The sequence below is a fragment of the Theropithecus gelada genome, chromosome 15 (genome assembly GCF_003255815.1).
Source record: "Theropithecus gelada isolate Dixy chromosome 15, Tgel_1.0, whole genome shotgun sequence".
NCBI lineage: Eukaryota > Metazoa > Chordata > Mammalia > Primates > Cercopithecidae > Theropithecus > Theropithecus gelada.
This window is the reverse complement of record NC_037683.1, coordinates 88,135,567-88,159,806: the sequence shown is the minus strand read 5'-3', so window position 1 is coordinate 88,159,806 and position 24,240 is coordinate 88,135,567. Positions and strand designations below refer to the sequence as shown.

The 24,240-nt window shown below is 39.8% G+C and overlaps 1 protein-coding gene across 2 annotated transcripts in view; it reads right to left on the bottom strand.

Annotated features, from left to right (window-relative positions):
- Positions 1 to 5,172: 5,172 nt before the first annotated feature.
- RORB (RAR related orphan receptor B) overlaps positions 5,173 to 24,240 on the bottom strand; it is a 191,477-nt gene continuing 172,409 nt past the window's right edge. Inside the window, exons 9-10 of one of the 2 annotated variants that reach the window (XM_025359720.1) lie at positions 21,846 to 21,958; positions 5,173 to 8,300 (exon numbers count right to left, since the gene is read on the bottom strand). In XM_025359720.1, the coding sequence (XP_025215505.1) occupies positions 8,145 to 8,300; positions 21,846 to 21,958 (269 nt within the window). In that variant the 3' untranslated portion in view covers positions 5,173 to 8,144. The remainder of the gene's footprint in view (positions 8,301 to 21,845; positions 21,959 to 24,240) is intronic. The other variant, XM_025359722.1, reaches the window with a different exon arrangement.

The following is a 24,240-nucleotide window of genomic DNA, read 5'->3' as shown; positions in this document are numbered from 1 at the left end:
ATCACTATGAGTCTGTGATTATCCTCAATGCTCCCTAATCCAGCTCCAAATGAGATTCAGAGCATTCATATGTTGGTGGGCATTGATTTTGGTAGTGGAGCAGCTTGATTCAAAACAAAAAAAATCAGACCCAGAGACTTAATCATTAATTATCTGAAAGCTTTCATCAGATGTAGGGATTGTCACATCCATTTCAAACCTGCTGCACGTTATTTCAACAAAGTGCTTGCGAGGGAGTTGCTTATGGTTCTGCTAGCTGGGGCTTCCTTTTATTAATGTGCTGAGAAAAAGAGAGTTATTATCTTTGAGAGACGCTGCTCTCATTTTAATTGTAACTTGGTAAGCTATTTGGCTAGCATGGACTCTGAGTCTTTTCTCAATGAATATTTCCAACACAGGCCAGGTCCCTGAGGACACAAGAATTTCCTGAAAAAAAAAAAAAAATTAACCATTACTTACTAGAAAAAGGAGAACTCTGTAGGTAAGAACCCATGGGGTAATGTTTTCAAAGCTGAATCTTATCTTTTCTACCCATTCGTTGTTCCCAGGGGTGAGAGTGGGAATTGGGGGGAGGGGAGGAAAGAAAACCATTAGGCAAGTGCTTTTTTCTTTTTCTTCTTTTAATTTTGTTCAGCATTAAAGGAGGGAACTTCATAAACATTGATTGTCATTTACAGAAAACATTCAGAAATCATGTGTGCATTATCCAGGAATGCTAACAGTATTGAACTAATAATTTACAGGACATAAAATAAGGACAAAAACCTATTACATTCTAAAGTAATATAAAACTCTTTTTTAATTGTTAGGGAGTGCTGTTTTATTCTAGTATATTTATAATTAAAAAAACTCAATGCTTACTTCCTAAATGACTCAGGCTGCAGTTTTACTCACATACACAGAAATTAGGGCTTATATATTAAACAAGGAGAGAGAGATCAGAAAATTGTAGATTTTAAAACTATATCTGTCACTGGGTTTATTTGTGATTTGCCTTTTGCCTCTACAGGCCAATAAGAATACATGGTAATAATGTAATTAAACTCCAGAAAAATCAATGGTGACTATAAGAGACATTATTGTTTTAAAAAAGTAGAATTATTATGCTTTTTAGAGTGAATATTTTTATTTTACATACTTGTGGCAACACAACTTTTATGCATTGCCAACAGTGGTGTGCATGCTAATGAGATGCAAACTGTACCCCTCCCATGCTGCCCCCCAGGCGCAGTAGGTTAATGGGCACAGCCAAGCCCCAGGCAGCCCAAGGTTTCACAGGACTTAGAGTCGCTCTTGACTTTACAAGTGTAGGCTGGAGCTGAGGTGAAAACATTAAATCTCTGAATGTTGGAAGTATATGAAAATCATTTCTCTCAATCCTAAAAGCAAGGAAGCATTGTCAGGGATTTCAAAAATATTGGAATGTCTCATTTAAATCTAAATATCTTTTTATTATTATAAATCGATCATCATAAAATACTAGCCTTTTAAAGTCATATTTGGGATGCAGGAAAAGCATCAGTTTCAACAACTTGCTCCTGCCTGTGTTGCTATAGCTCATGACACCTTGAATTTTCCTCCCTCTCAGTCTCTCCCCAACCCTCCCCCAGGTTCTTTACAACATTTATTTGGTGAAGGTCAGTTATGGCTTCAGCAAATGTGTGGTCTGACCTCAGGTTATTAATAAGAAATAAATGTGTACAAAAATATTTTGTTCATCAGAAAGCGGAGTTTGTTTTCTTTAAGCTATTCCATGCAGAAAGGATTTGGACAAAGCCATTTGCTACAAGGAAAGATGACTTAACTCAGGCAACTTTTTCTTTTTTTTAAATTTTCCTTTTTCATATTGTCTAGTTAGAGATGGAGTTTGCAGGTCTTAGGCCAATCTTCAATACAAACTCTTTGGAGCAGATTTAATTGACAGCCCTGTCCCTTTCTCAGTCATATTACAAAAAGAAGCATACACTTAACACCAATGACCCCTCAAGATGCTTAAACTGTTACAACCAGTTTCCATTAAAAAACTGAGAAGTACGTAACACGCAGAAAGGAAGCAAGTACATATTTGCTCTTTGTTGATTTCCCCCTCTAAAAAAATTGTTACAAAGTCTTATGCTTAAACAGAGACATAGAAAAATCAGTGTACTCACTGTCTCCAGTTATTTACAGCAAAAATTACAGAGACAGCATACATTGTATTAGACCTTCCACAAGCATATATTAAAAGTAATTACATTTGAAAAAATATTTTTATTTTTCCTCTACATTTCTACAATACATACTCAGTTTTCTGTGGGTGTAATTTTTCTTTCTTGTGTGTGTGTTAATCAGATGAAGCAGACGGCACTGTGCTTGGATGTGGGATTTGTAGCTTTCCAGACATACCTAATGTGTGTCTACGGTATGGTTGTGACAGAGGCACGCGAATGCTTGCCACCAACCACCGCCAGAAGAGTATAGTTGAATACAAGGATCGTGCTGCCCAGCTGGGGTGCAGATGCCCCGTGCGGCCCTGAGCGGGGCTCATTCAATTCCGGTAACCCTTGTGCTTTATTTTTGGCCATGAGAACAATCACTGAGCTGCTTTCTCTGATCCACTGGAGGCCATGCTTATGGTCACGCAGGAGGCAAAGATTGCTATGGCCCATTCACATCGGAGGAATTTCAGCAGCTTAGGAAAAAAGTGCACAAATAGAAAACCCCCATCTGCTGCATAGGTCCATGGTCTGCACTTCCAAACAATGGAGGACTACATGATCACGACTATAGAATAGATTCTTCACATACGACGAAGGGAAAAGAAACACTTGTCACAGATATTGAAGTCACACAGTTAAAGAAACACGTCGAGACCCAAAAGAATCAAAGTCACGTATTTGCCTTTCAGAAAAAGTGGCAAGAAATCTAGCCCCCTGGCTCTATGAAGAAGGGAGTGTGGGCAGGACAAGTTGAAGTGCCTTTTAGAAGCCATCACTAAATTGAATTGTTTTCATTTTTAGACTGTTGGCTATTTTGTAAACTGACCTCCTGTTATATCCTCTAGTTGTGACAATTACATACGAAAACAAAATAGGTATCAGAAGGGGAAGATCTCCATCCCCTCCTTCCAAAACTAATATCGTTCTAATATCACCCAGGGTTGAATCTGGCCGGACTTGCTGCCGTTGAGCTGGTCCCAGATGCGATGTTGCTTTAAACCAGAGGCTGCAAGCTGACCATTTACGGGCCCTCTTCTGCTCAGTGATGTATTTGTTTGGTCTGCACTAAGCTCTGAATCAACTGCCATTATGTATAATTTCAGAGACTTTATAAAATTCGGAAGCTCTAGCAGCATTCAGCTTCAGCTAAATCGTGGATGTCCCTTTTTCCACAGGGCATTTCCTGGCCAGCTTGTCACTGGGCTGCTTCACCCATTTGCATTAAGCCCCCCGGCCCTTTTAGGCTTTCGAATTTTCAGCCCCTGCTTTAAATGGTAAACTACCCTCTACCCTGTACCCTCTGGTCCTGAGAGCCAAAAATGAATAGAGTGTCAGCTTTTTTTTTTTGAAAGACCCCCATAGTTTCCCACATCAGGTCTTTACTCTAGTTGCTGCTTATACTGGCAGTTGGAAACAGAACATGAAATAGCACTTCGTCTAAAGCAGATGGTAGGCTTTCCCCTCTTCTTTATGCAGGGGACTTTGTGCAGAGTTTCACTACAGAAGCACACTTTAAAATTATTGCTGTTCTGTTGGACGGTGCTTCTGTCAGGGCACAGACATCCATGGCCTGAATTGACTGTCAATTGTAGCAGCTTCCTTGGAAATAAAAGTTTATAGAAAAAAAAAAAAAAAAGAGTCAGGAAGAAATTATTTCTTCTAATTTCCAATAGAAGTAGACTTTTTCCTTGCTTCTATAATGAACAGAAACAAAGAACATAGAACAACACTGCCATTATTTGCATCTGATTGCTGTTTTTGAAAAAAGCTGGTAGGTTTTAGGTTGTCCTTGGGACCCAAGACTTGTTTTTTGCCTTCAAGCCTGGGACACATTGCATTGTAGAGAGTGAGCATGAGTTGATCTCTGTGGTTTTCTACAAACAGTTTAACTTGACTGCTGTGAAGTTACGCTTTGAACAAGGCAGCTACGATAGGAAATGTACTGACACCTCCCTGGGACCTCTTGTTAATATGCAGAGTTTATGATGATTTAAGATCTCTTAGAATCTACCAAAGAAATCTAATCACTCAGGAGATCGTTATAGTCTCTGATTTTACCTACTCCGAGGTACTTTAGTCCAGAGCCCTGAACGCAGTGCTAAAACAAGGGAAATTCAGAAAGGGTATGTTTGTGGAGAACGTCTCCACCTTCAGCTTTCAGTCTTTGGGGGATAAAAGAGCCACCGAAGGCAGGGCGGGGTGGCTCATGCCTGTAATCCTAGCACTTTGGGAGGCCAAGGTGGGTGGATCACTTGAGGTCAGGAGTTCAAGATCAGCCTGGCCAACATGGTGAAACCCCATCTCTACTAAAAATACAAAAATTAGCCGGGTGTAGGGGCATGTGCCTGTAATCCCAGTTATTCGGGAGGCTGAGGCAGGAGAATCACTTGAACCCAGGAGGCAGAGGTTGCAGTGAGCCGAGATCTCATGCCACTGCACTGCAGCCTGAGCAACATGTTGAACAAGATCTGTCTCAAAACAGAAAAGGAGCCACAGAACAAGGGGCACAAAGATTAGCTGAGTCATGGACAGTACGGGTATATGCGGGTGTCAACCCAGATTTGGAATCCTTTCCTGTTCTATTTTCCCTCCAAAATTTCCCTTTCTTTTTATGGACCACAAATACACTGAAGTTTGAATTCACCCAGTTTCACCTCCCTTGTCCATTTTATCTAATGCCAGTTAGATTTCTGTAATTTCCTTGTTCAGGATTTGTACAGAAAAGTTTGGATTTGCAGGGAGATAAAAATTCCTCTCAATGGGACAGCTAGATTATTTGGCTCTTAGCGGAGTTTAGAAAATGAGACCAAGTTGTCCTTACTTGGGTGCAACTTTTCAGCAAGTCCAAATAATTCAGTCCAGTTTATGACATGAAGTTACTGCTTGTTGGCCTGAAAGCCTTGTCAGAGAGGTGCTCTCAGCGGCATAGTTAATGTATGCCATTCACGTTTTGTTGTCATTTTCCCGTTTTTAATTTTTTCCTCCTTCTTGATGTATTTTTTTTTTTTAACGAAACATCCCTGAGTGGACACAGTGCAACATCTGCATCGAGCAGTGATTGTCATTTATGAAGCACGAAGTGAGAAGCCCAGATTGTGGATTTTTTTCTTCCAGTGCACACTTGATCATGAGTGTTGTGAACATTTGTTAGTCCTCATGGGGAAGGAACAAAGTTCTGGGATTGTAGGTACAAAATACCTTGACATACAGTCATAGGAGATCTTCGAAGGGCAGCTTTTTAAGGCTTTTTACCATTGAAAACATGACTGGATTCTCTTTTAAGGGAAGGTTGGGCGACTGTAACCCAAACTAGAAATCTCTTCTCTCAACTAAGTGGGCTGAGTACGTCCTGGTTGCCATTGTTTTGTTCTGGTTCAGATGCTAGCTCTGTTTCCTTCCTCCCAGCTTCAAAAGGTCCATGCTGTCCCAATGAAATGCTTACACTAGTGGAAACAACACAAATTCAAAAGCAGTACCTCCCAAGGTAAATGTGGGGAACAATCTTTTTCCTATATCACCCATGGGAAAAGGGAGGAAAAAATTCTGAGCCACTTCATCAATTGAGCCAATTTAAATCCTCTAAGGTAAATTGGAGGAAATAAATAATTCCCTCTGCAACTGAGCAGGAATTACAGGCTGACAATGGAAAACACCAGGCCAACAGAACAATGAAAACAAAGTTTGACATAAGTTCAAAGCTCAAAGGGAAACACCAAGTAGACACATGAAGCATCGCCTATCACAAGCCAATCATAAAACATACATTGCATTTGGAAATGGCTTGGTTTAATTGAGTGCCTTCCATTACCCTGTTTTCCTAGCAATCAGTAGAGTAATCTTTCCATTAGAAGGAAATATGACTCTGGGAATTAATTCTTTATACAAAGAGCTAGCAGGAGTGACATTTACACCAAAAAGAATTGAGTCCCTGTAGCAGCATAATAAGCAGTCTACAGCTGTCTTCTTAGAACCAAAGGTAATTTGGTTCAATGTAGTTAAATTAATTGAATATAACAGTAGTTGAGAAACAGATTCATTATTTTAAAGCCTTTTTGTTTTTCCCCATTGGTTTAGAATTCATCAATCATGAGGTGAGAAAATGTTCCGTTTTCTAAAAGGAAAAGGCGACACTACTGTTTTGATCATCAATCAAGAGTTCTGTGGTATCTTGGAGATGCTGCTCAACCATGAACTTCAGGAGAGCACAGAGATTAAAAAAAATAATAATCAAAGTTTCCACTGATGGAAACTTTACAAAGCAGGTGTGTGTGTGTGTTTAGCAAGGAGAAAAGGGCAGTTCTTTAGGAGTTGGTGGCTGGGATATGCTTAAAGGAGACCATAATTGTCATTGTCTTATACACAAACTTCTCTCCTAGTTTTTTTTTTTTTTTAAAGTTTTATTTTGAATCAGAAAATACCAAAGGTATAGATCTCCAGGACACAGGCAGAACAAATTTCTTGGAATATATGCTTTTCTTATGATTAATTTCATTGGTGAACAGGTGGAGAAGTGAGAATTTGTACAAGGAAGTCTAAAATCTCTGATCGCAATGTCATCCTTGTATTCTTTACTTCTAAAAATTGCTAAAAAAAAATTCTAGGGTAAATGGATGATATAATTGTAAACTGCATAGGAATTAGTTTTGCCTTTGGGGTACATTAGATCTCCAGAATAACACAGATCTTTTTTTTCTAATCTGTCGAGTTTTTGCTACATTTTTATATTATAGCATTTTATAATATGCCTCCTCCTTTATTGCCACTTTTCCTAATAAAGGTATTAAAGAGAAGGAATATAAAGATTACTTCTTTACTTTAGGTCTTCTCTTTCTATCTTTTCTTGCCAAAACATGGTGAGAGAGAAAATGTTTACATGAAATGGCATTGTTGCCCTGGGTTCTGATTTATTCTTTTAATGTTTCTAGAAAAAATTGCTGGTAGTCATAATCCATGGATTGTAGTTTTCAGTTGAAGACACAATAAGCACTGAAATTAAGCTTCCTTCACAACTGGAAATCCAAAAGAAACAAGTGTTTTTATGTGTTCTGGTGAAAAATAGAAAATACCTACTGTTTGGTCAAAAAAGTCTTGGACCTTGCAATATTATCTGTGGCCTAATTCTTGAAACAGGAAAATGGCTCCAAATACTGCCCCCTTCCCAATATGTACCATCTTGACAAGGCTTTGATGTCACTGACAGAAATAGAGTTTGTATACAGAGGCCACACATTATGTTTATTCCTTTGTAGACTTATTTTTGAGTTCGTACCGTCCTGCCATTGACTATAGATGAAAACTCTGGCTGGGAAAACAAAATCCTGATTGTCTAACGTAAAGGTAACATATAACACAGAAGGTAAATCATAGAAGAGAGCCTGACTGAACCTCCATTGCTAGTAGGTATGGTATTTAAGCCACAGTGCATGTGCATGTATAAGTAATAGTCATATATAATATTCTCACATATTATATACTTATTACATACATGCACAGTACTTTCCAAGACAGCTACAAATTTACACATGCATCAACTACCTAAAAACATAGAAATAGGTAAGCCTATTTAGTGGAATTTTCTTAAATTATATTTGAACAATCAACAGGAAAAGTAATCATGTAAAGTACCGCTCTTTTCTTGTATATATCTACAATAAAATTCTATAAACAGTTGTCTCCCAAAACATACCCGAATAAAATTAAAAAAAGGATAACACCCAGTGTCCTATATTTGTATATTTATGGTCATTTCAAAAACAAACAAATAAAAGAGCCCCACTCAGGTGCATATTTACATTCTTCAAACTGTAGCGGTGAAAAATAATTCTATTAAGTGCAGGACATTCCTAATGTTGCAGTAGTGACATTTTTCTTAAGTCTTCATGAACACATTGCTTTTGTCTTAATGGTGATGCATTCCATGACTATGAGACAGTTCTCTTGTCCCCTTCATTTGCAGCCGGTGGCACAGTCAGGATTAAAGAGCTCCTTGTATAACGGAGGAAACAGTGTATTCACTATCTCTGGATGAGATTGCTTAAATACCTGCAGCTTCTCCCCGTGCAAGTTGCAAACTGCCGTGATGGTTGGTATCTTGGCTATTAACTGCAGAACGGAGAGACAGAGAGGGAGATAGAGAGGGAAGCTCATTAGTGGAATCAGTGTCCTTTCTGGCCCCAGATGAAGGTAAACGGCTTTGGAAAAAGATGTTCAGAAAGAAAGAAGGCTCACTTTCAGCTTTTTCTCTTAGAACAAAACAAAATAAAATGTACTCCCTGCCCCTCGCCACTCCATCTCCTAAAGGAAAAATAAAGAGTAAGGAAGCAAGCAAGAAAACAGGACCAAGATCCCTGATTCATTGCTCTTAAATAAGTATTTATGAGAGGTTTTCTAGTTTAATAGTTTTCCAGTTTAATAGTTACAAGTGGGTGCTCTGTAGGCAGGCAACCTGAGTTCTAAAAAGAGCTTAGTAATGGCGTAGCTGTCACTTTGTCTGTGTCTCAGTTTTCTCATTCATAAAATGGGCTTACTAACAGTACCTACTTCATTGGGTTGTTGTGTGGACTGAGGGAGGTAATTCCTATAAAAGTGTTAAGAACACTGGAGATGTGAAGTGTAATTGTTAGTGAACACTATTATCACCCGTAATTTCCCATAGATTTTCGCGACATGAATTTGTAGCTTTGGAAGATGATAATATTTAGGGATATACAACCAAACTGTATGAGGTGTAATCTATAATAATCTGGACTGCTTGGCTATCAAGCTCACTAGCCCACTTGTATAGTGGCTCTCTAATCCATTTCCACTGTAATGCATAATATGAAACACATGGAGAATTTGGGAGGTCACTGGCACTCAGCTTCCTTAGGAAGGTGTTCTAAAAATGAGTGGAAGGATATCCACTTATACTTGTTAGGTTTTGATATACGTATCATGTAAGATGTAATTTTTTGGGGTTAAGATACCCAGAAGACAGTGTTTAATAATAATTTAAATGCTGTGTGGGTCTTAGGAGATGAACAATTCCAGCTTTTAACACACTTATAGCATAGGAACACTTCGAATCCATCACTTTCGTGTCAAAATTAGCTTAAACAAAAGTCACTGTGATTAAATTATTGTGAGAGAAATGTTCTTGTGTAGAGAACACTCTTATAAAAGGTAAGCATGATAGCTCATATAGCTGACTAAAGACACACTCGAAAGTGATGAAAAATACATTTAAACAAAACCTATTCTCGTCACCAGTTAGGCTCATCATCATATTCCCTACCCTGTTCAATAACAAGAATCCATTTCAGCCTTTGAAATAAAAGAGGAAATAGATAATTAGTTGCCTTGTGGTTTTTAAAAATCAGTAACTTCCACTCTTTCATTAACTTTCCTTTTAACAATTAATGACTATATAACCATACTAGGAGCAATTTAAAAACAGCATCAGGAACATGTAAAGAAGTTTAGAGTTCAGACTTTCCAATCTTGACCATCTCCACTGCTATTTAAAGACGGGGATAGACATGAAAAATGAGGAATCTTTGTCAATAGAATGGATGCTAAATTTTAGACTGAGAATCAAAACTTTATCTCCAACATTATGAATGTTTTTTTCATTCTTGATACACCACAAGGAATTGCATGCCTAATAGGTAGCAGGCACCTTGGCTAAACACTAGAATGCACAAAACACTATGACTCTTGTTTCCAGTCTACTTGATGAGACTGATGAAATAAGTTTACCACACAGTCAAAAGCAGACTGAAAAACTGCGGTGAGTGCCAAGGAAGAATAGCGGGAGGAAAAGTGGGATGGAAGAAGGTGCTCTGACTTGTGGCAGGCGCGGGAAGGCTGCTCTGAGAAAGTGACATTGAAGCTGAGCTCTGATGGAAGAGTGAGAGAGCTAATTAGGAACTGGGGCAGAGGGTACATACATAACATGCCCTAGGATCACGTGCAAAGATGCTGTAGCACTTGGCACTCTGGAAGAACCGAAGGCAGTTCAGGGTCGCTGGAGCAGTGGGTGAGGTAATGCCAGAGAGGTGTGCATGGCCAGATTATGTAAGCCCTCATAGTTCACGTTATGTTCTCTGAGAGGGTTTTAAGCAAAAAAGAAAGATGATTCAGAGTCCCATTCTGAAAGGCTCACTTTGGGTCCAGGGTGGAAAACTGTGTCTTTTCTATATTTTCATAGGTACACAGTGTTCAAGTGTCCACTTAACTAGAGTCACTTGGGAAATTATTCAAACTCTCTTAACCAGCTGGCTCACACAGAAGGAGACTACAAGAATTTAGGAACAGTTCTTGTACATTGTAATTCTCCCAGAAATAGCTGTTGAATGCAGAGTGGCTTTGAACGCTTTCTACAATCATCTGCAGTTGAATTGATGAAGTGCAGAGCTCCTGAAACTTCCAGACGCAACTCTATAATTATTGTCAATCTTGTCAATAAGAGTGACTGAGGAGTTCTTAAAAATTCAGATTACTGGGACCTACTCCTGGAGGATTCAGTTGCAGTGAGTTTGGGTGAAGCTCAGACTCCATGTTTGGAACAAACATTCCCTGCAGACACCGATGCAGTGGGTTCATGGGATCGACTTTGAAAAACACGGCTTCCGGGGTTCAAATTTTATAAATTTACAACTGGTTTTCAAAATTGAAAAGTTGAGCCAGGCACAGTGGCCCAGTTCTGTAATCCCAACTACTCAGGAGGCACGAGCAAGAAGATAGCTTGAAGCCAGGAGTTCGAGACCAACCTGGCCAACATAGCAAGACTTTGTACCTTAAAACATTTTTAAAAAGTAAATTATACATTGAATTTGAAACAGTCCTATGAACTATGTGTAGAATTAGCTGGTTTTCCAGGAGGCAGACATGGAAGTTCTCACATGTAGAGAGGGAAGGTTCCATGTGCTTAGAGCTATTAGTTTGGTGGGGGTCAAGTAATGAAATTCCTGAGTTCCCTGTGATACACAAATACTACATAGAGAGGATTAGTCTGCTGATAAAGAACATGGGCTTTGGAGTTGGGCTGCCTGGGTTTGAATCCTATTTCTGTCCTTTACAGCTATGTGATCTCGGGCAAGTCACTTAACCTCTCCGCTTTCTTATCCATCAGATGGCGATTATAACAGTCCCTGCCTCAGAGGGAGTTTGTGAGGATTAAGTGAGTCAACAAAAATTTTTTTATAGTGGTTCCTGACACACAGTGGTGATCTGTGTGGTAGCTGTCATGCTTCCACTCCCACAGTCTGAGATAGCTCTCTTCCTTTCAGGAGAGGAAGAGTCAAGGCCATGCTTTTCAGTCCAAGGACATGGAGGGCAGGAAGCCAGCTTAGCTCTGAACCAAACTCCAAAAGTGGAGTCATTAACCAAAAGTTAATGCATGGCAAAGTCAGCCATTGACGTTTATTGAAATGAAAAAGCAAAATCATATTGATTTTTCATTCTCTTATAGCAATTCAAGTAAGTTGCTTATTTTACTAACTGTGACTCACAATGTAGAATCCTATGTATAACAATTCTTGAAGCATTTTTTGGCTCCTTTAGTGACAGGGTGGTGTGGGACATGAAATGTATAAGAGGATGACTGAAACCCTTTTATAGTTGCTCATTTGCCCTGGAAATATTGAATTACGTGTCTGGTTTTGGGATGTTAATATGGACTCTTCCTCCTTTCCTGGAAGAAAACTGGGATTTAAGAGTCTGGTTCAGGACCCAGTTCTGCCTTCTTTTATGCAATTTGGATCTAGTTCCTGTTGCTCATCTGTAGAATGGGCCGGATGGTGGGAATTGCTTTCTGTTAAAGAGCACCCAGACCGCTTCAGCAAACAGCACCGAGAAGGCAAAGAGCTCTCCCAGCGTCCGTGCTCTCGGAATAGGCTGACTGCAAGGCACCCAGTCAGCTGTGGAAACAGAAGTGCCGACAGGGGCATCCATCACTCTGAGGCATGGTGGGCCAGGAGGCCATGCGGAGGCGGCAGCAGCACTTGTCAGAGCCCAGAAGAGCCTGGTGTAGAGAGCAGCAGGCAATCACTTACTGCTCATTAATATTATGCACTGCAGCCAGGGGACCCCCATTTCAAAGGGAGCTCAGAGCAGCCTCCACAGCAGTTAATAGCTCAACAACTTTTTAAACAGCTGGGGAAGTGATCCAGAAGCACTTGGAGATGGAGGGGGTAGTCAATTTTAAATCATCGTGACATTCCTTCATGTTTAAATAATCCCCATAGCAGAAGTAGACAGAGGGTCTATCAAAAGGCATTTTCACACCCATCTCTTTCTTATGACAAACATTTCTTATGAGAAGGGAGCTTTAGCTTCTACCTACAGGGGTCTACAAGAAGAAAAAGCAGCTGTTTGAGAAGAGATAATAATCCTATGCTTCTCTCCAGAGGGCGGTTTTATGAGAAAATTCACAATTTTCTAACTGGTACATTTGATGTTAGAAAAATGGAACATGCAGAGGGTAAAACTAGTGATCTTGTTCATGCGGGCTTCCAGGCCACCAAGTGCCCTCCAACCTAAACCAGGAAGCCAGCAATGGTTTGATCAAATTGGAAGAAGCTTCAGGAGCACTAATGAAAACAGGACACATAAAGTGAAGCTGAACACATCAATTTCACATGTCCATTTGATTTTCTTTTCTTTGTTTCTTTTTCTTTTTTGTTTTTGGTTTTTGTTGAGCCAAATCTAGTTGGATTCGAATTATAACATTAAACTTGAGATATCTTTCCAGGTCATAAGCCCTGCCCCCACCATCCTGACTCCATCCTTAGTATCTGTGTGGCAGTGCCTGTACTTTCTACCCTGGGCATGGCTGACCAAAGTGGAAGTGGACACTTGACTCAGCTGGGGCTGGAATAGGAAATCAGACTGAGAGTCAGCAAGCTGCTGTCTAATTGTAGCAGAAACTACCCATAACCTAAGGAGCAAAGAACTAGCCATATTTCATCACGTGAACCAGGGAGGCACAGAAAACTGGTACTCAGAGAGGGAGAAGAATGAAGTAGATACCTATGGAGAGATAAGTGTGTAAGATGAATAATTTGGAAGGCTTCCCAATTCATCATTCCAGTACTTTCCTGATTGATGGCTGCATTTTAAACCTTGGGTTCTGTGAGATATTGCTTCATTATTTGTTTTATTTTTATTTTTTATACTTTTGCTTAACCTAGTTGGAGTTGGTTCCTCTTGTAACCAGAGTCTTTTTTTTTTTTTTTTTTTTTTTTGACAGAGTCTTGCTCTGTTGACAGGCTGGAATACAGTGGTGTGATCTCGACTCACTGCAACTTCTACCTCCCGGGTTCAAGCAATTCTCCTGCCTCAGCTTCCCGAGTAGCTGGGACTACAGGTGCATACCACCATGCCCGGCTACTTTTTGTATTTTTAGTAGAGATGGGGTTTCACCATGTTGGCCAGGATGGTCTCGATCTCTTGACCTTGTGATCCACCCACCTCAGCCTCCCAAAGTGCTGGACTTACAGGCCAAAGAGTCTTAATGAATACATCAACTTGCAATTTGATGAATGAGGAGTAATATCAAAAGCTTTCTTCTCATTTACAGGCCATTAATCTGATGGACAACCCTTGGAATTTCTGGATGTTGTACCTATAGTATATGCCAGCAAACCGTAAACAGTTAAAATACATTGAAATAATCTGGCTTATCAGTGGAGTTCCTCAAGGAAACCCACCATGTGTTATTCACCATTGTCTCCTTGCACCTGGCACGTAGTACCTATTCCTAATAAATGCAGGTTCAAACAGAAAACTATCCCAGGAGAGAGCTGGCTTTCTTCAGTCTAGATTTGAAATTTAAAAACTTGGGGGATCTGTTGAACTGTTTTCTATAATTTTGCCTATTCTTGCATTTGTTTAAAGTATATTTACTGTTGGGAGGAAGCGTGAGGGAGGCTTTGGGGATGCCAGTTTTATACCTCGGCAGTGGTCACACGGGTATGCTAACTTTGTGATAATTCACTAAGGTATGTACTTACGACTTGGGAACTTTTCCCTATGTGTGTTATACTTTTTTAAAGTATAGACATTTCGAAATATAAAACAAAGTCCTGACCAAATAGAAATGCGAATGGGGAGACTGAGACCACGAGTCACATTGTCTGGGTAAGGGCTCTTTGAGTGCTGATTAGACAGACTATGCTGTTCAAGATGAAAGTGAACCCAAATCTCTAGTCACACCTGCTAGGAATTCTAATATAACACCCAGGTTTTGTTTTGTTTTGTTTTTTGTTTTGTTTTTTGGGACGGAGTCTTGTTCTGTCTTTCAGGCTGGAGTGTAGTGGCGCGATCTCGGCTCCCTGCCACCTCTGCTTCGTGGGTTCAAGCGATTCTCCTGCCTTAGCCTCTTGAGTAGCTGGGATTACAGGCGCCTGCCACCATGCTAAGCTAATTTTTTATATTTTTGATAAACATGTGGTTTCACCGTGTTGACCAGGGCTGGTCTTGAACTGACCTTAGGTGATCCGCCCACCTCGGCCTCCCAAATGCTGGGATTACAGGCATGAGCAATGGTGCCTGGCCCATCCCATTATTAATCATAGTGAAGTCTATTTTGATCTCAGTGAGAAAGTGATAAAAATCACTATAAATGATCTTTTTTTTTTTTTTTTTTTTGAGACGGAGTCTCGCTCTGTTGCCCAGGCTGGAGTGCTGTGGCCGGATCTCAGCTCACTGCAAGCTCCGCCTCCCGGGTTCCCGCCATTCTCCTGTCTCAGCCTCCCGAGTAGCTGGGACTACAGGCACCCGCCACCTCGCCCGGCTAGTTTTTTGTATTTTTTAGTAGAGACGGGGTTTCACCGTGTTAGCCAGGGTGGTCTCGATCTCCTGACCTCGTGATCCACCCGTCTCGGCCTCCCAAAGTGCTGGGATTACAGGCTTGAGCCACCGCGCCCGGCCTATAAATGATCTTTTGCAGTTTTCATTGATCTCTCAATCACTGGTCCATAGACTCCATCTGCAAATCAACATGATTGTTTTCCCCAAATCTGAATGATAATGCACTACCAATGTGACCAGAAATGATTTCTTTCAAGTACAATTTCAATTATTAACATGCAAAATAGGATTGTTTAAGCCTTCCATCTTTTAAGCTTTTTTTTTTTTTTTTCAGTAATTCATCATTGTTATAACAGGAAGACAAGCTTCTCTCTCATATTGATGATATAGTTTTGTCATCTTTATGCTAGAAACAAACATAGGAGTTAAGAAGTTAGTGAATCTGTTGGCATGTACCTTTCCCAGCTCAGCTTACTGCAATTCTCCCTGGGAACGTGCAGAGGTCTGAGCTGGAAAGAGACTTTTTCTGGGCCTCTCAAACATTTAGGAGTAGCTGCCAAAACATTAAGAGTTCAGGTGCTGGAAGCAGCTTAACTGGGTTCAGATTCTGGCTCTCCCACTTAGAAGCTGCTTAACCTTAGGCAAGATATGTAATCACCTGAAGTCTCAACTAATGAGAGTATAGTTTTGAGAATTAAATGTTAATCTATTTAGAATCTATCAGCACAGTGCCTGGCCCAAAGTAAATGCTCAATTCCTTTCAACTTTTGCCATTCTTTTTTATCCGTCATGTGATTCTGACCGTGTATTTCTTTTCACTGTAGTCAGTGAGGCACTTATTTTTTTCCTCCACAGCATGTGAACTTGTATCTCATCTATGTCTATTTATCTGGCATATTTGACCTGCAGTAAATATTTATTGAGTGAACAAAAATGATAAAAATGAATTTTAGAAACACTTCCTACTTTGCCCTATTTCCACGTGAATGTTTCTTTTGCAAAATGAAAGCCGTGGCTCTGATGTTGTATTAATATATCACACTATCATTATATCCTGCAAAGTGAAGGCTGCATACTCTAGATAGTGTCTCACCTGAAAGCTGAAGGTAATGCTCAGGTTCCTCACTTGGATAAGAGGATTTTGCTCAGACAGAATGATGGAAGCAAGAGAATGTGTCTGGAGTAGGCAGGTGAATCTCCCTCTTGTCTGAACCTCAGAGATTCTAGATCAGCCATGTCCAATAAAAATAAAATGTGGACTACAGATGTAACCTAAAACTTTGCAGCAGCCACATTATACAAAGTTAAAAGAAAGAACAGGTGGAAATTAATTTTATAATCTATTTTATATAACTTGAAGTACCTAAAACATTATTATTTCAACATAGAATCATAAAAAGTATGAATGAGATATTTTCCATTCTGTTTTAAATCTGAACTCTTTGAAATTAGTATATATAAGTCTAAAGGCCTAGGAAGGAGAATCTTGTACCGTAGATGCCCAAGGTAGTGCTGGCCATGGCATAGTAGGTCAGAAGTCAGGAAATCAAGGGAATGCCTCCCTTTCTCGTCTTTCTGCACCTTGTTGGAATGGGATGGGTGCGTGATGGGGAAAGGTGGACTTTGTACACTTGATTATCCGGAGTTAGACCAATCTCCTCTCTCTATGTTGTAGCCTGTATGGATTACGTCTTTTTGAGAAGTCTGGCTTCTTAGCAGTCTGTGGGGGACCCAGGGAAAGGCCTAGTGTTTACTCTGGGGCTCAGCTGTGTGAGGGAGGATCTGCCTGCTCTGTGGCCCACGTGGCAATGGCAGCGAATCAAGCAAACTATTTGAGGAGATGAACTTCAAAGTTCAAAGTTAGCACAGGCTTCAGTCATTCTTCTAAGTCATTCTCTTTCCATGGCTACCCTTAGATTCCCACTGCATTTTCATTAACATGACATAACCTTAGACTACACTAATTCCTTGTGGATGCAGGTGTGTGGTTAGGACATCTACATGGTTAGCAGGAGCTTAGAAAGAATAACGGGAAAAGAGAGAGCCCCGTGGGGGACAGGATATAACTTTCTGACCAGCCAGAAACAGGAAGAGAGAGAGGGAGATTGTGAACTTCAGCGAAGTAACTATAGACTCCTCTACATCCTAGGAGAATTAGAAAGGATTTATCAGCATAGAGCTATGGGCCTAAAACCACCCAGAGGTGTGGTGTGGCCCATGATTCCTGGAAAGCTTGCATGTAAAGCACATGGTGAGGCACAGGCACTTGAACATGTTTTCAGAAGTGAATTCAAGGCATGGTACTCGCTGAATGTTAGTTGTGAGAAAATAAAAAGCAACATTCTCTCTAAGCCTGCATATGGTGAGCTGAGTGGGCTTTGCCTCTGAGGGATATCAGCAGTTCTCCATGCCTTCCTGTTGGATATATGTGTTGTTATAAAGTTAGCTATTTTCAAACTTCTCAATACAGCTTTGGGCAAGAACACACCTCCAGGAGTGTTGTATCTATTTTCAGGAGTGCTGGGAAAAATAAATATGCTATCTAACAATATTTCATGACTCTAATTAACCAGGAGGCACAAAAGGAGGGGCTAGACTGGGGAAGGCCAACATTAAGCAAGGCTCCAGCTATGGGCCTGACCTGGAGGCTGCATTTGGGAAAGGGCTGGACACATGCATCTGAGGACAAGATGTGAGCATGACACCACAGATCCAAGCTTTGGCCTTGGCTGTGAGCACACTGCCACAGCCTGGTCCCAGCTGGACTGGCCTTCCTTATCCTCCACCCTCTGCACCTCCCGTCAGGGCAACAAGAATGGCAGACTCAGTGACTTTAATAGAGAAAGCCCTAGAATGGAAGCATCAACAGTCTTTACAGTTCAAACATTTACTGCCCTCTCTCTCACCCTGTCTCCACCACTGGCAGTGGTCCTGCTGTGCTAAACTGAGTGGGGAAAGAGCATCACAGGTTCCTAATCCCCACAGCTGTCTTCACTGAGGAAGTAAACCTCCGAAAGTGAGTCATGGCGACATCCAAAGCACAAGTCACGGAGCTCTTCCTGGAAGCCTCACGGGCATGCTGACCTCTGGACCTGGGCTTTGCACACCCTGGACGCTTTGCAGCTTTGAGGCTGGAGTATTGCTCTCAACTAAATGACCATAGTGCACTGAGTACTAATTTGGATCCACAAGACTTGGCAAAATCAGTCTTTTTCTTCACTTATTATAACAGGAAAATATCAAAAGAGTCCTTAAAACAATCCCACTGGACTGGATGTTGGAAGGCAGCACAAGATGTCAGGAAGAACCTTTGTTTGTCTCTTTAGGGAGTCAAAGAAGATAATACTGAAGAGACCTTAAAGACCATGCAGCCCAACCTACTCATTTTCCAGACAAGAAAAGTGAAGCCCAGAGAACAGATGGGCTGCCTCCTCTAGTCATATGGGGATTAAAAATATATATGTATATTTATTTTTTATATATATATATATGTTTTTTTTTTTTTTCCATGAGCTTTAGTGAAAGTGACCAGTGTTATCTCATTTCCTGGCTTCTCAAATCCAAGATCCAGCCAAATCTATTATTTATAGACTGAATATACCTTATGCTTTCCTACCTCCATGCCTTTGCCCCCATCACTTGGAATGTCATCCTGCACTTCTCCAACCTCCCAACTTCCATCTTTTGCAATAATTTTCATCTATCAGTGATTAGCTCAAATATGCCATCTCTTAGATAAAAATTTCTCTGTGAAATAATATTTTTTTCTGTCAACAACAACAGCTACCACACAGCAACAGCACTTACATATGACCCATTATGGACTGGGCAGCTTGCTTACATTTTATCTCATCTAGTTCTCAAAATAGCCATATATTGGGTATATCTTTAGTCACATGTCCAGGGACACTCAGCTAGCAAGTGGCTTTGAAGGTTTATTATAAATATGCTATGTACCATAATTATGCTGATAAAGAGGAGAAACTAGATTCTTTAATAGGGTTTTTTTCCCCCTAATCAACTCTCTCTTTTCCCCAAACCAAAATACAGGTTAACACATGGGGATTGAAATCTTCTAGTTAATATTAGGATACATAATCCGCACGTTTTCAAACCTTCTAAGGTTAAAGTTTGGCCCACAGTAGAAGGCACTGCTACCTGAACTTTAATTTCAGGAAGTAGGCATGTGGAAAGTGTGTTGGAAAGTGTGCTCTTGCAGGATGCAGTTCAGTGATTGTGGATGAGCCCTGTACCTCTAACCTGGTGTCTGTTAACACCTATTCAGGGTTGAATACGTCAGCGGTAGAAATAATCTGTGCACACGTCACAGAAGGCAGATGTACCCTCTACCTACTGGAGATTTCACTGGAGCCCCTGGATTTCAACACAACATTTTGGGCACATGTGCATTTTTTTAGAGACAGGTTTCACAAAATTCACTGGAGTCCCCAAGGGATCTATGAATAACAAATATTAAGAATGGCCCTGTTTTAGAGGTATTGTGGAACGCAGAAGAGCTCCATGACTACGATGGCATAAGGAGCCTTTCTGAAAAGATAAGAAGAATCTGTGGTGGGATGAAACAGTTTCTCTCTCATTTAAATAAAATATTCCTTTCTGGGAATTTGTTGAGAGGGCATCCTAGACAGTGATAGTACATTTATCCGGAGTGTTAAAGCAGCCAGGAGCTAACAGGGCTCGCTCCCTATTCCTAACCCTCCAGCATTTGATAATGGACATTTGAGACTTAGACAAATGCAGTGACTTATCGGAAGCCACAAAGATCAGAGCTGCGATAAATGAAAATTCAGTTCTCATTCAATTTCACGGTCAGTCCGCATTCGTTCAGATAACACCCTGTTAAAATGATAACTGTTGCAAGAAAGGAGCCACACAAAGACCCAATATCTGCATGTGGCCTACAGAAGCAATGCTTTGTCACCTGGTTCTAGCCAATTTTATCCAAGAAATAATCCTCTTCCAATGCTTTTTCAACTTTGCAACATTACCTGTCTATAAGAAAAGAACCGAATTGTGTACTTTTCCAAATAAAGATGGAGAAAGGGAAGTTAATCTGATCTACAGCTGACATAATTTTCTTTCTTGCCTTCAAATATCTTTTGTTCTTCAATTTCTGTCTTCTTCCTACCTCACATACCTCAAATCATAACCAGGACAGTGAGAGGTAGAAAGTGGTGAAGCACAAACATTTTACCCTCCTAGGGGAGCAATAATCACCATTTCACAACGTGCTAGAATCTCATTTGAACATCACAGCACATCTGTACAGGAGAAGAAATGGTAATCTTCATTTTCTAGATGATGAGACCATGGTTTTCATACAAGCAGACAATCCTCCCAAGCAAGCAGAATAGCAAGAATTTTCATCTAACTTTGTGTTTTTTCAAGACTTTAATTTTAGGATGGTAAATATGGGGACAAAAGTCTTCAGGAGATCCCAAATGCAGAAAACATCCCTCCACATTAATTAACAAGATGTATTTATGCAGATACGCTACCAGGCAACTATAGAGACACACGCATATATTTACATTATTGTCTTTTCTGCCCAGTGAATCTGAAAGAAAGCATGTTGAAGTTCTGCTATTGACTGGGAGAATACAGGTGCAGAGAGTAGGTGATTTGTCCTTGACCACCTAATAAATGAAAAGTTACGTCAAAGAGAACTATTGCTCTATAATGTGGAAATGTTCTTGCTAGTGATGCGTTAATTTTAACAAAATGTTGCCATAATGAAGCAGCATATTTAACTCATGGAGGTTTTTTATAGCAGTACTCTGTATGTGCAAAGTAAAATCTGATGGTGTTTCCAAATAGAGTCTTTACCATCCCCCTTTTTAAAACAAAGAACTTCAAGGGCAGAGTGGGAAGGTTTTAATGATAAAAATATAAAGAGTAGGATTCCTATGATCTTTAGCGAAGAATAAGCTCAAATTTCTTAATTTCTTACCCTCTAAAATATTCTGGTTCTTAAGAAATCAAAGATACTTTAAAATCTAAGATAATTCTGGCTGCCCAAAAATTTCAGTTCTTGAGAAATCAAAGGTACTTTAAGATATAAAATAATGCTGAATACCAATCATTGAGAATTACCTTTTCCTTTGGGATTATTTTACTTTGGTAAACACTTTTTTTCAGTACTCTAATTAAAGATCATTCTTAATTAAGCTGAATCAAGAAATTGATGGCATGTGGCATGAATTTTGTTCCAGGGAAACTTGCTCATTTTGAAAGAACCTCTCAGCATGAAGAGATCAGCGTTGCAGGGAAATTTACAAGTCATCAGTCTGATCTTGCACTCTGGGTAGGAATGTCGTTTATAACATACCTGAGAAGTGACTAGGTAGTACCTACTAGAACATGACCTATGACACGGAGCTCACTGCTTTACACAGTAGTCCATCCCCCCGTGCAACCATTCTTATCATTTGATGGTTCTTATTTTGAATAAAAATCTACCTACTTTTAACTTTGTCCAAGACCTGGCTCCTGAACCAGCACAAAGCCCTCTCTTTCTTCACATATGAATTTTGAAGACTTGTTTCCTTGCTTCGAGTGTTTGTTCTTCTGATAAAACACCCTTGGTTTCATTGATTTGTCTTCCTGCACCTTGGGTTCAGATCTGTCAATATCATCCCTCTACAAGAAAGCGCTTTTTGCAATCTATTACAATTCACTAGTCTCTCTTTTAAATTGCATACCTCAAAATTTATGCAGTCTTTGGTGACTTTCAGAAATTGCTGCTGCTGAGAAATTTCCCTTGATTTATAAGCAGGCCTTTTTGCTCACTGTGCTCTCTTTTGATTGTGGTGGCTCTGTGATCTGGGGACCTACCTTTGCCAAGGTCTCATCATCCAGGTGATTCTTCTGAATCACATGTTGAAGTGCAAAATAAATTTTTTCCTGAAGCTTCTGGACCTTCCTTGGTTCTATAAGCCAGGCTCGGTCTGATGAAAGAAAGAGTAGATAAGTGGAGGGAACATCAACTTTATTTTGCTTCACCCACATATATAAGTGCCAAACTTCAGACCCATTTCATATTATTTAGTTCTAAGTTGCTTCTGAAGACATGTCATTATTTACATAAAACATAAGTATTTCATAGGCAATACCATGATGCCAGGAATGCACAATATTATGACACAGGAAATCACTTTGCAGAAAAGGACACAATGGTTCAGATGATCTGCTTCTTTGTTTCTTATTGTCTGTGACAATTTACATCTCTCACTCTTTGCTTTGGACATATGCTTAGGTTTTCTTTCAAAGTAGAAGTTAGCGATTTGTGAAGAAGAATTATAGAAGTGAAGAAAATCACAGGAATATTTTTGGTGTTCAGGATCCCTTTTCCTTTTCTCAGCTTATTTTCTCATCAGATATAAAGCTGAAGCTATGTTAGAATTTATATAGCATAAACATAAATCAGTTTCAAAAATTCACTTCTAAGTTCTATTTTCCTATATTGAATTCTTAAATGGTGAATAGGATAATCCCTTCTTTCCTTCCTCCCTCTCTTTATCTGTTTCTCCCTGCCCTCAGACCCTCTCTCCCTTCTTTCCTTCCTTCCCTCCTTTCTTCCTCTCTTTTTTTCTCCCTCCCTTCCTCCCTCCCTCCCACACTTCTTTCCTTCCCTCATCCCCCTCTCCTTCACTCTCTCCTTCCTTCCTTCCTAGAAGATTTATACACCGTGGTGACAAAATTCAGCCCAGTGCCTTAGTTTGGACCTTTGTGGAAGAGACACTCCAAATCTTCAAATGCCGAACAAATACTCATGGAAAAGAACTCGAACATGATCTTCCTGAACACAGTTCAGGTCAGGTAAGAAACTCAATTCTGTAACCCTAGACAGGATGAAGACAAGTCTAGCCAACAGTTAAGCAAACCCTTACGTAAGTGAGTACAAAAGCTTTCAGTGACAATTGTCAATCAGAATACATTAAGTTCCCCTCCCTCTCCCTTCCCTAAGCTGTTTGGAGCTGAATAAACAGTGGCTTTTATGTCAGGACCCTGGAGAAAGAATAGGGGGCTGTCTGGCAGGAGATGGAGCCTACATAGGCTGGAAATCTTTTTGAATATGGCACTAAGCCAGGGTGGCAAATGAGGTATTTGGAGTTCGTAAAGCCTCTCAGTGTGGGTCTGCTAGCAGCACTGGAAGAGTCCCCACTAGGTAGAGTAAACCAAATTGCATGCTTCCAAACTTCTCAGAATTTAATGATGATAGCATGTCTTTTTTTCTAGAAAAAGGCCAAACAGCTCAGCAGATTTCTAATTCAGAAGGAAGAGGCTAGCTTTTCTTCTGGAGTGATCATTTTCACAGATCGTTCATATTTAATATATTTAATATTTCATGTCTTAAATATTTGCTGCTTAAAATTTACTGACTTGCTACAAATATACCTAAAGAGAAGAGTGACTCTAACGCTTCCTTTGAGCACACAAGAACTAGAGGAAAACCATCTCCCTCATCTATAGATCCACTGGCTTAGATTTCGTTTTCTATTGAACTATTCTCAATGGAAATAATCAAATGCAATGAGAAAATGGTAGAAGGAAAATTATTTGGCATGTGGCTGCTAACAGAGAAAAGTATTCTTGTCACTTCTTCCATCTATCTTTGTGCTTCCAAGCCTGGGAAACTTTCTAGGGTTTAAAAAAAAAAAAGGCCTAGAGGAACAGCTTGATTTTAGACAGAGCCATAAAAGAAACTGTTAGTAAAAACACTCTATGTGATAACTAATTTCCATTTTTGATAAAGTGGTTAAATAAAAAACAGTAGCAAATTAAAAATATCCTGATAAGACCATCACGAATTGTATTAGGAATAATAAAGCCTAACAGATAAAAACTGTAGACATTGGTGTTACTGGAAAATATAGCTACAATGGCATGTTAAAAATTATAATGTGTAATCTTACATCACAGGTAAGATTAATTTCTTTCAGTTTCACTGAAAAATATAATAGGGCATATATAAGAAAAGAGTTCTGGTCTCTACAGATAAATGGCTAACAGAAGAAATGAGTCTCTTGCCTTAAAAATTAGGCAGGAATTTGTTTTTCTTTCTGTAGAGACCTGTCAGTGATGCTGTTGTCCCTTAACTCAAAATGTAACAAAACAACAGCTGAGTAAGTAACTGAATTCTCATTTTGGCTAAAGAGCCATGTATTTATTACTATATTATTGTCGTTATATTATTATGATTATATTATTTATTATTATATTTTAAGCT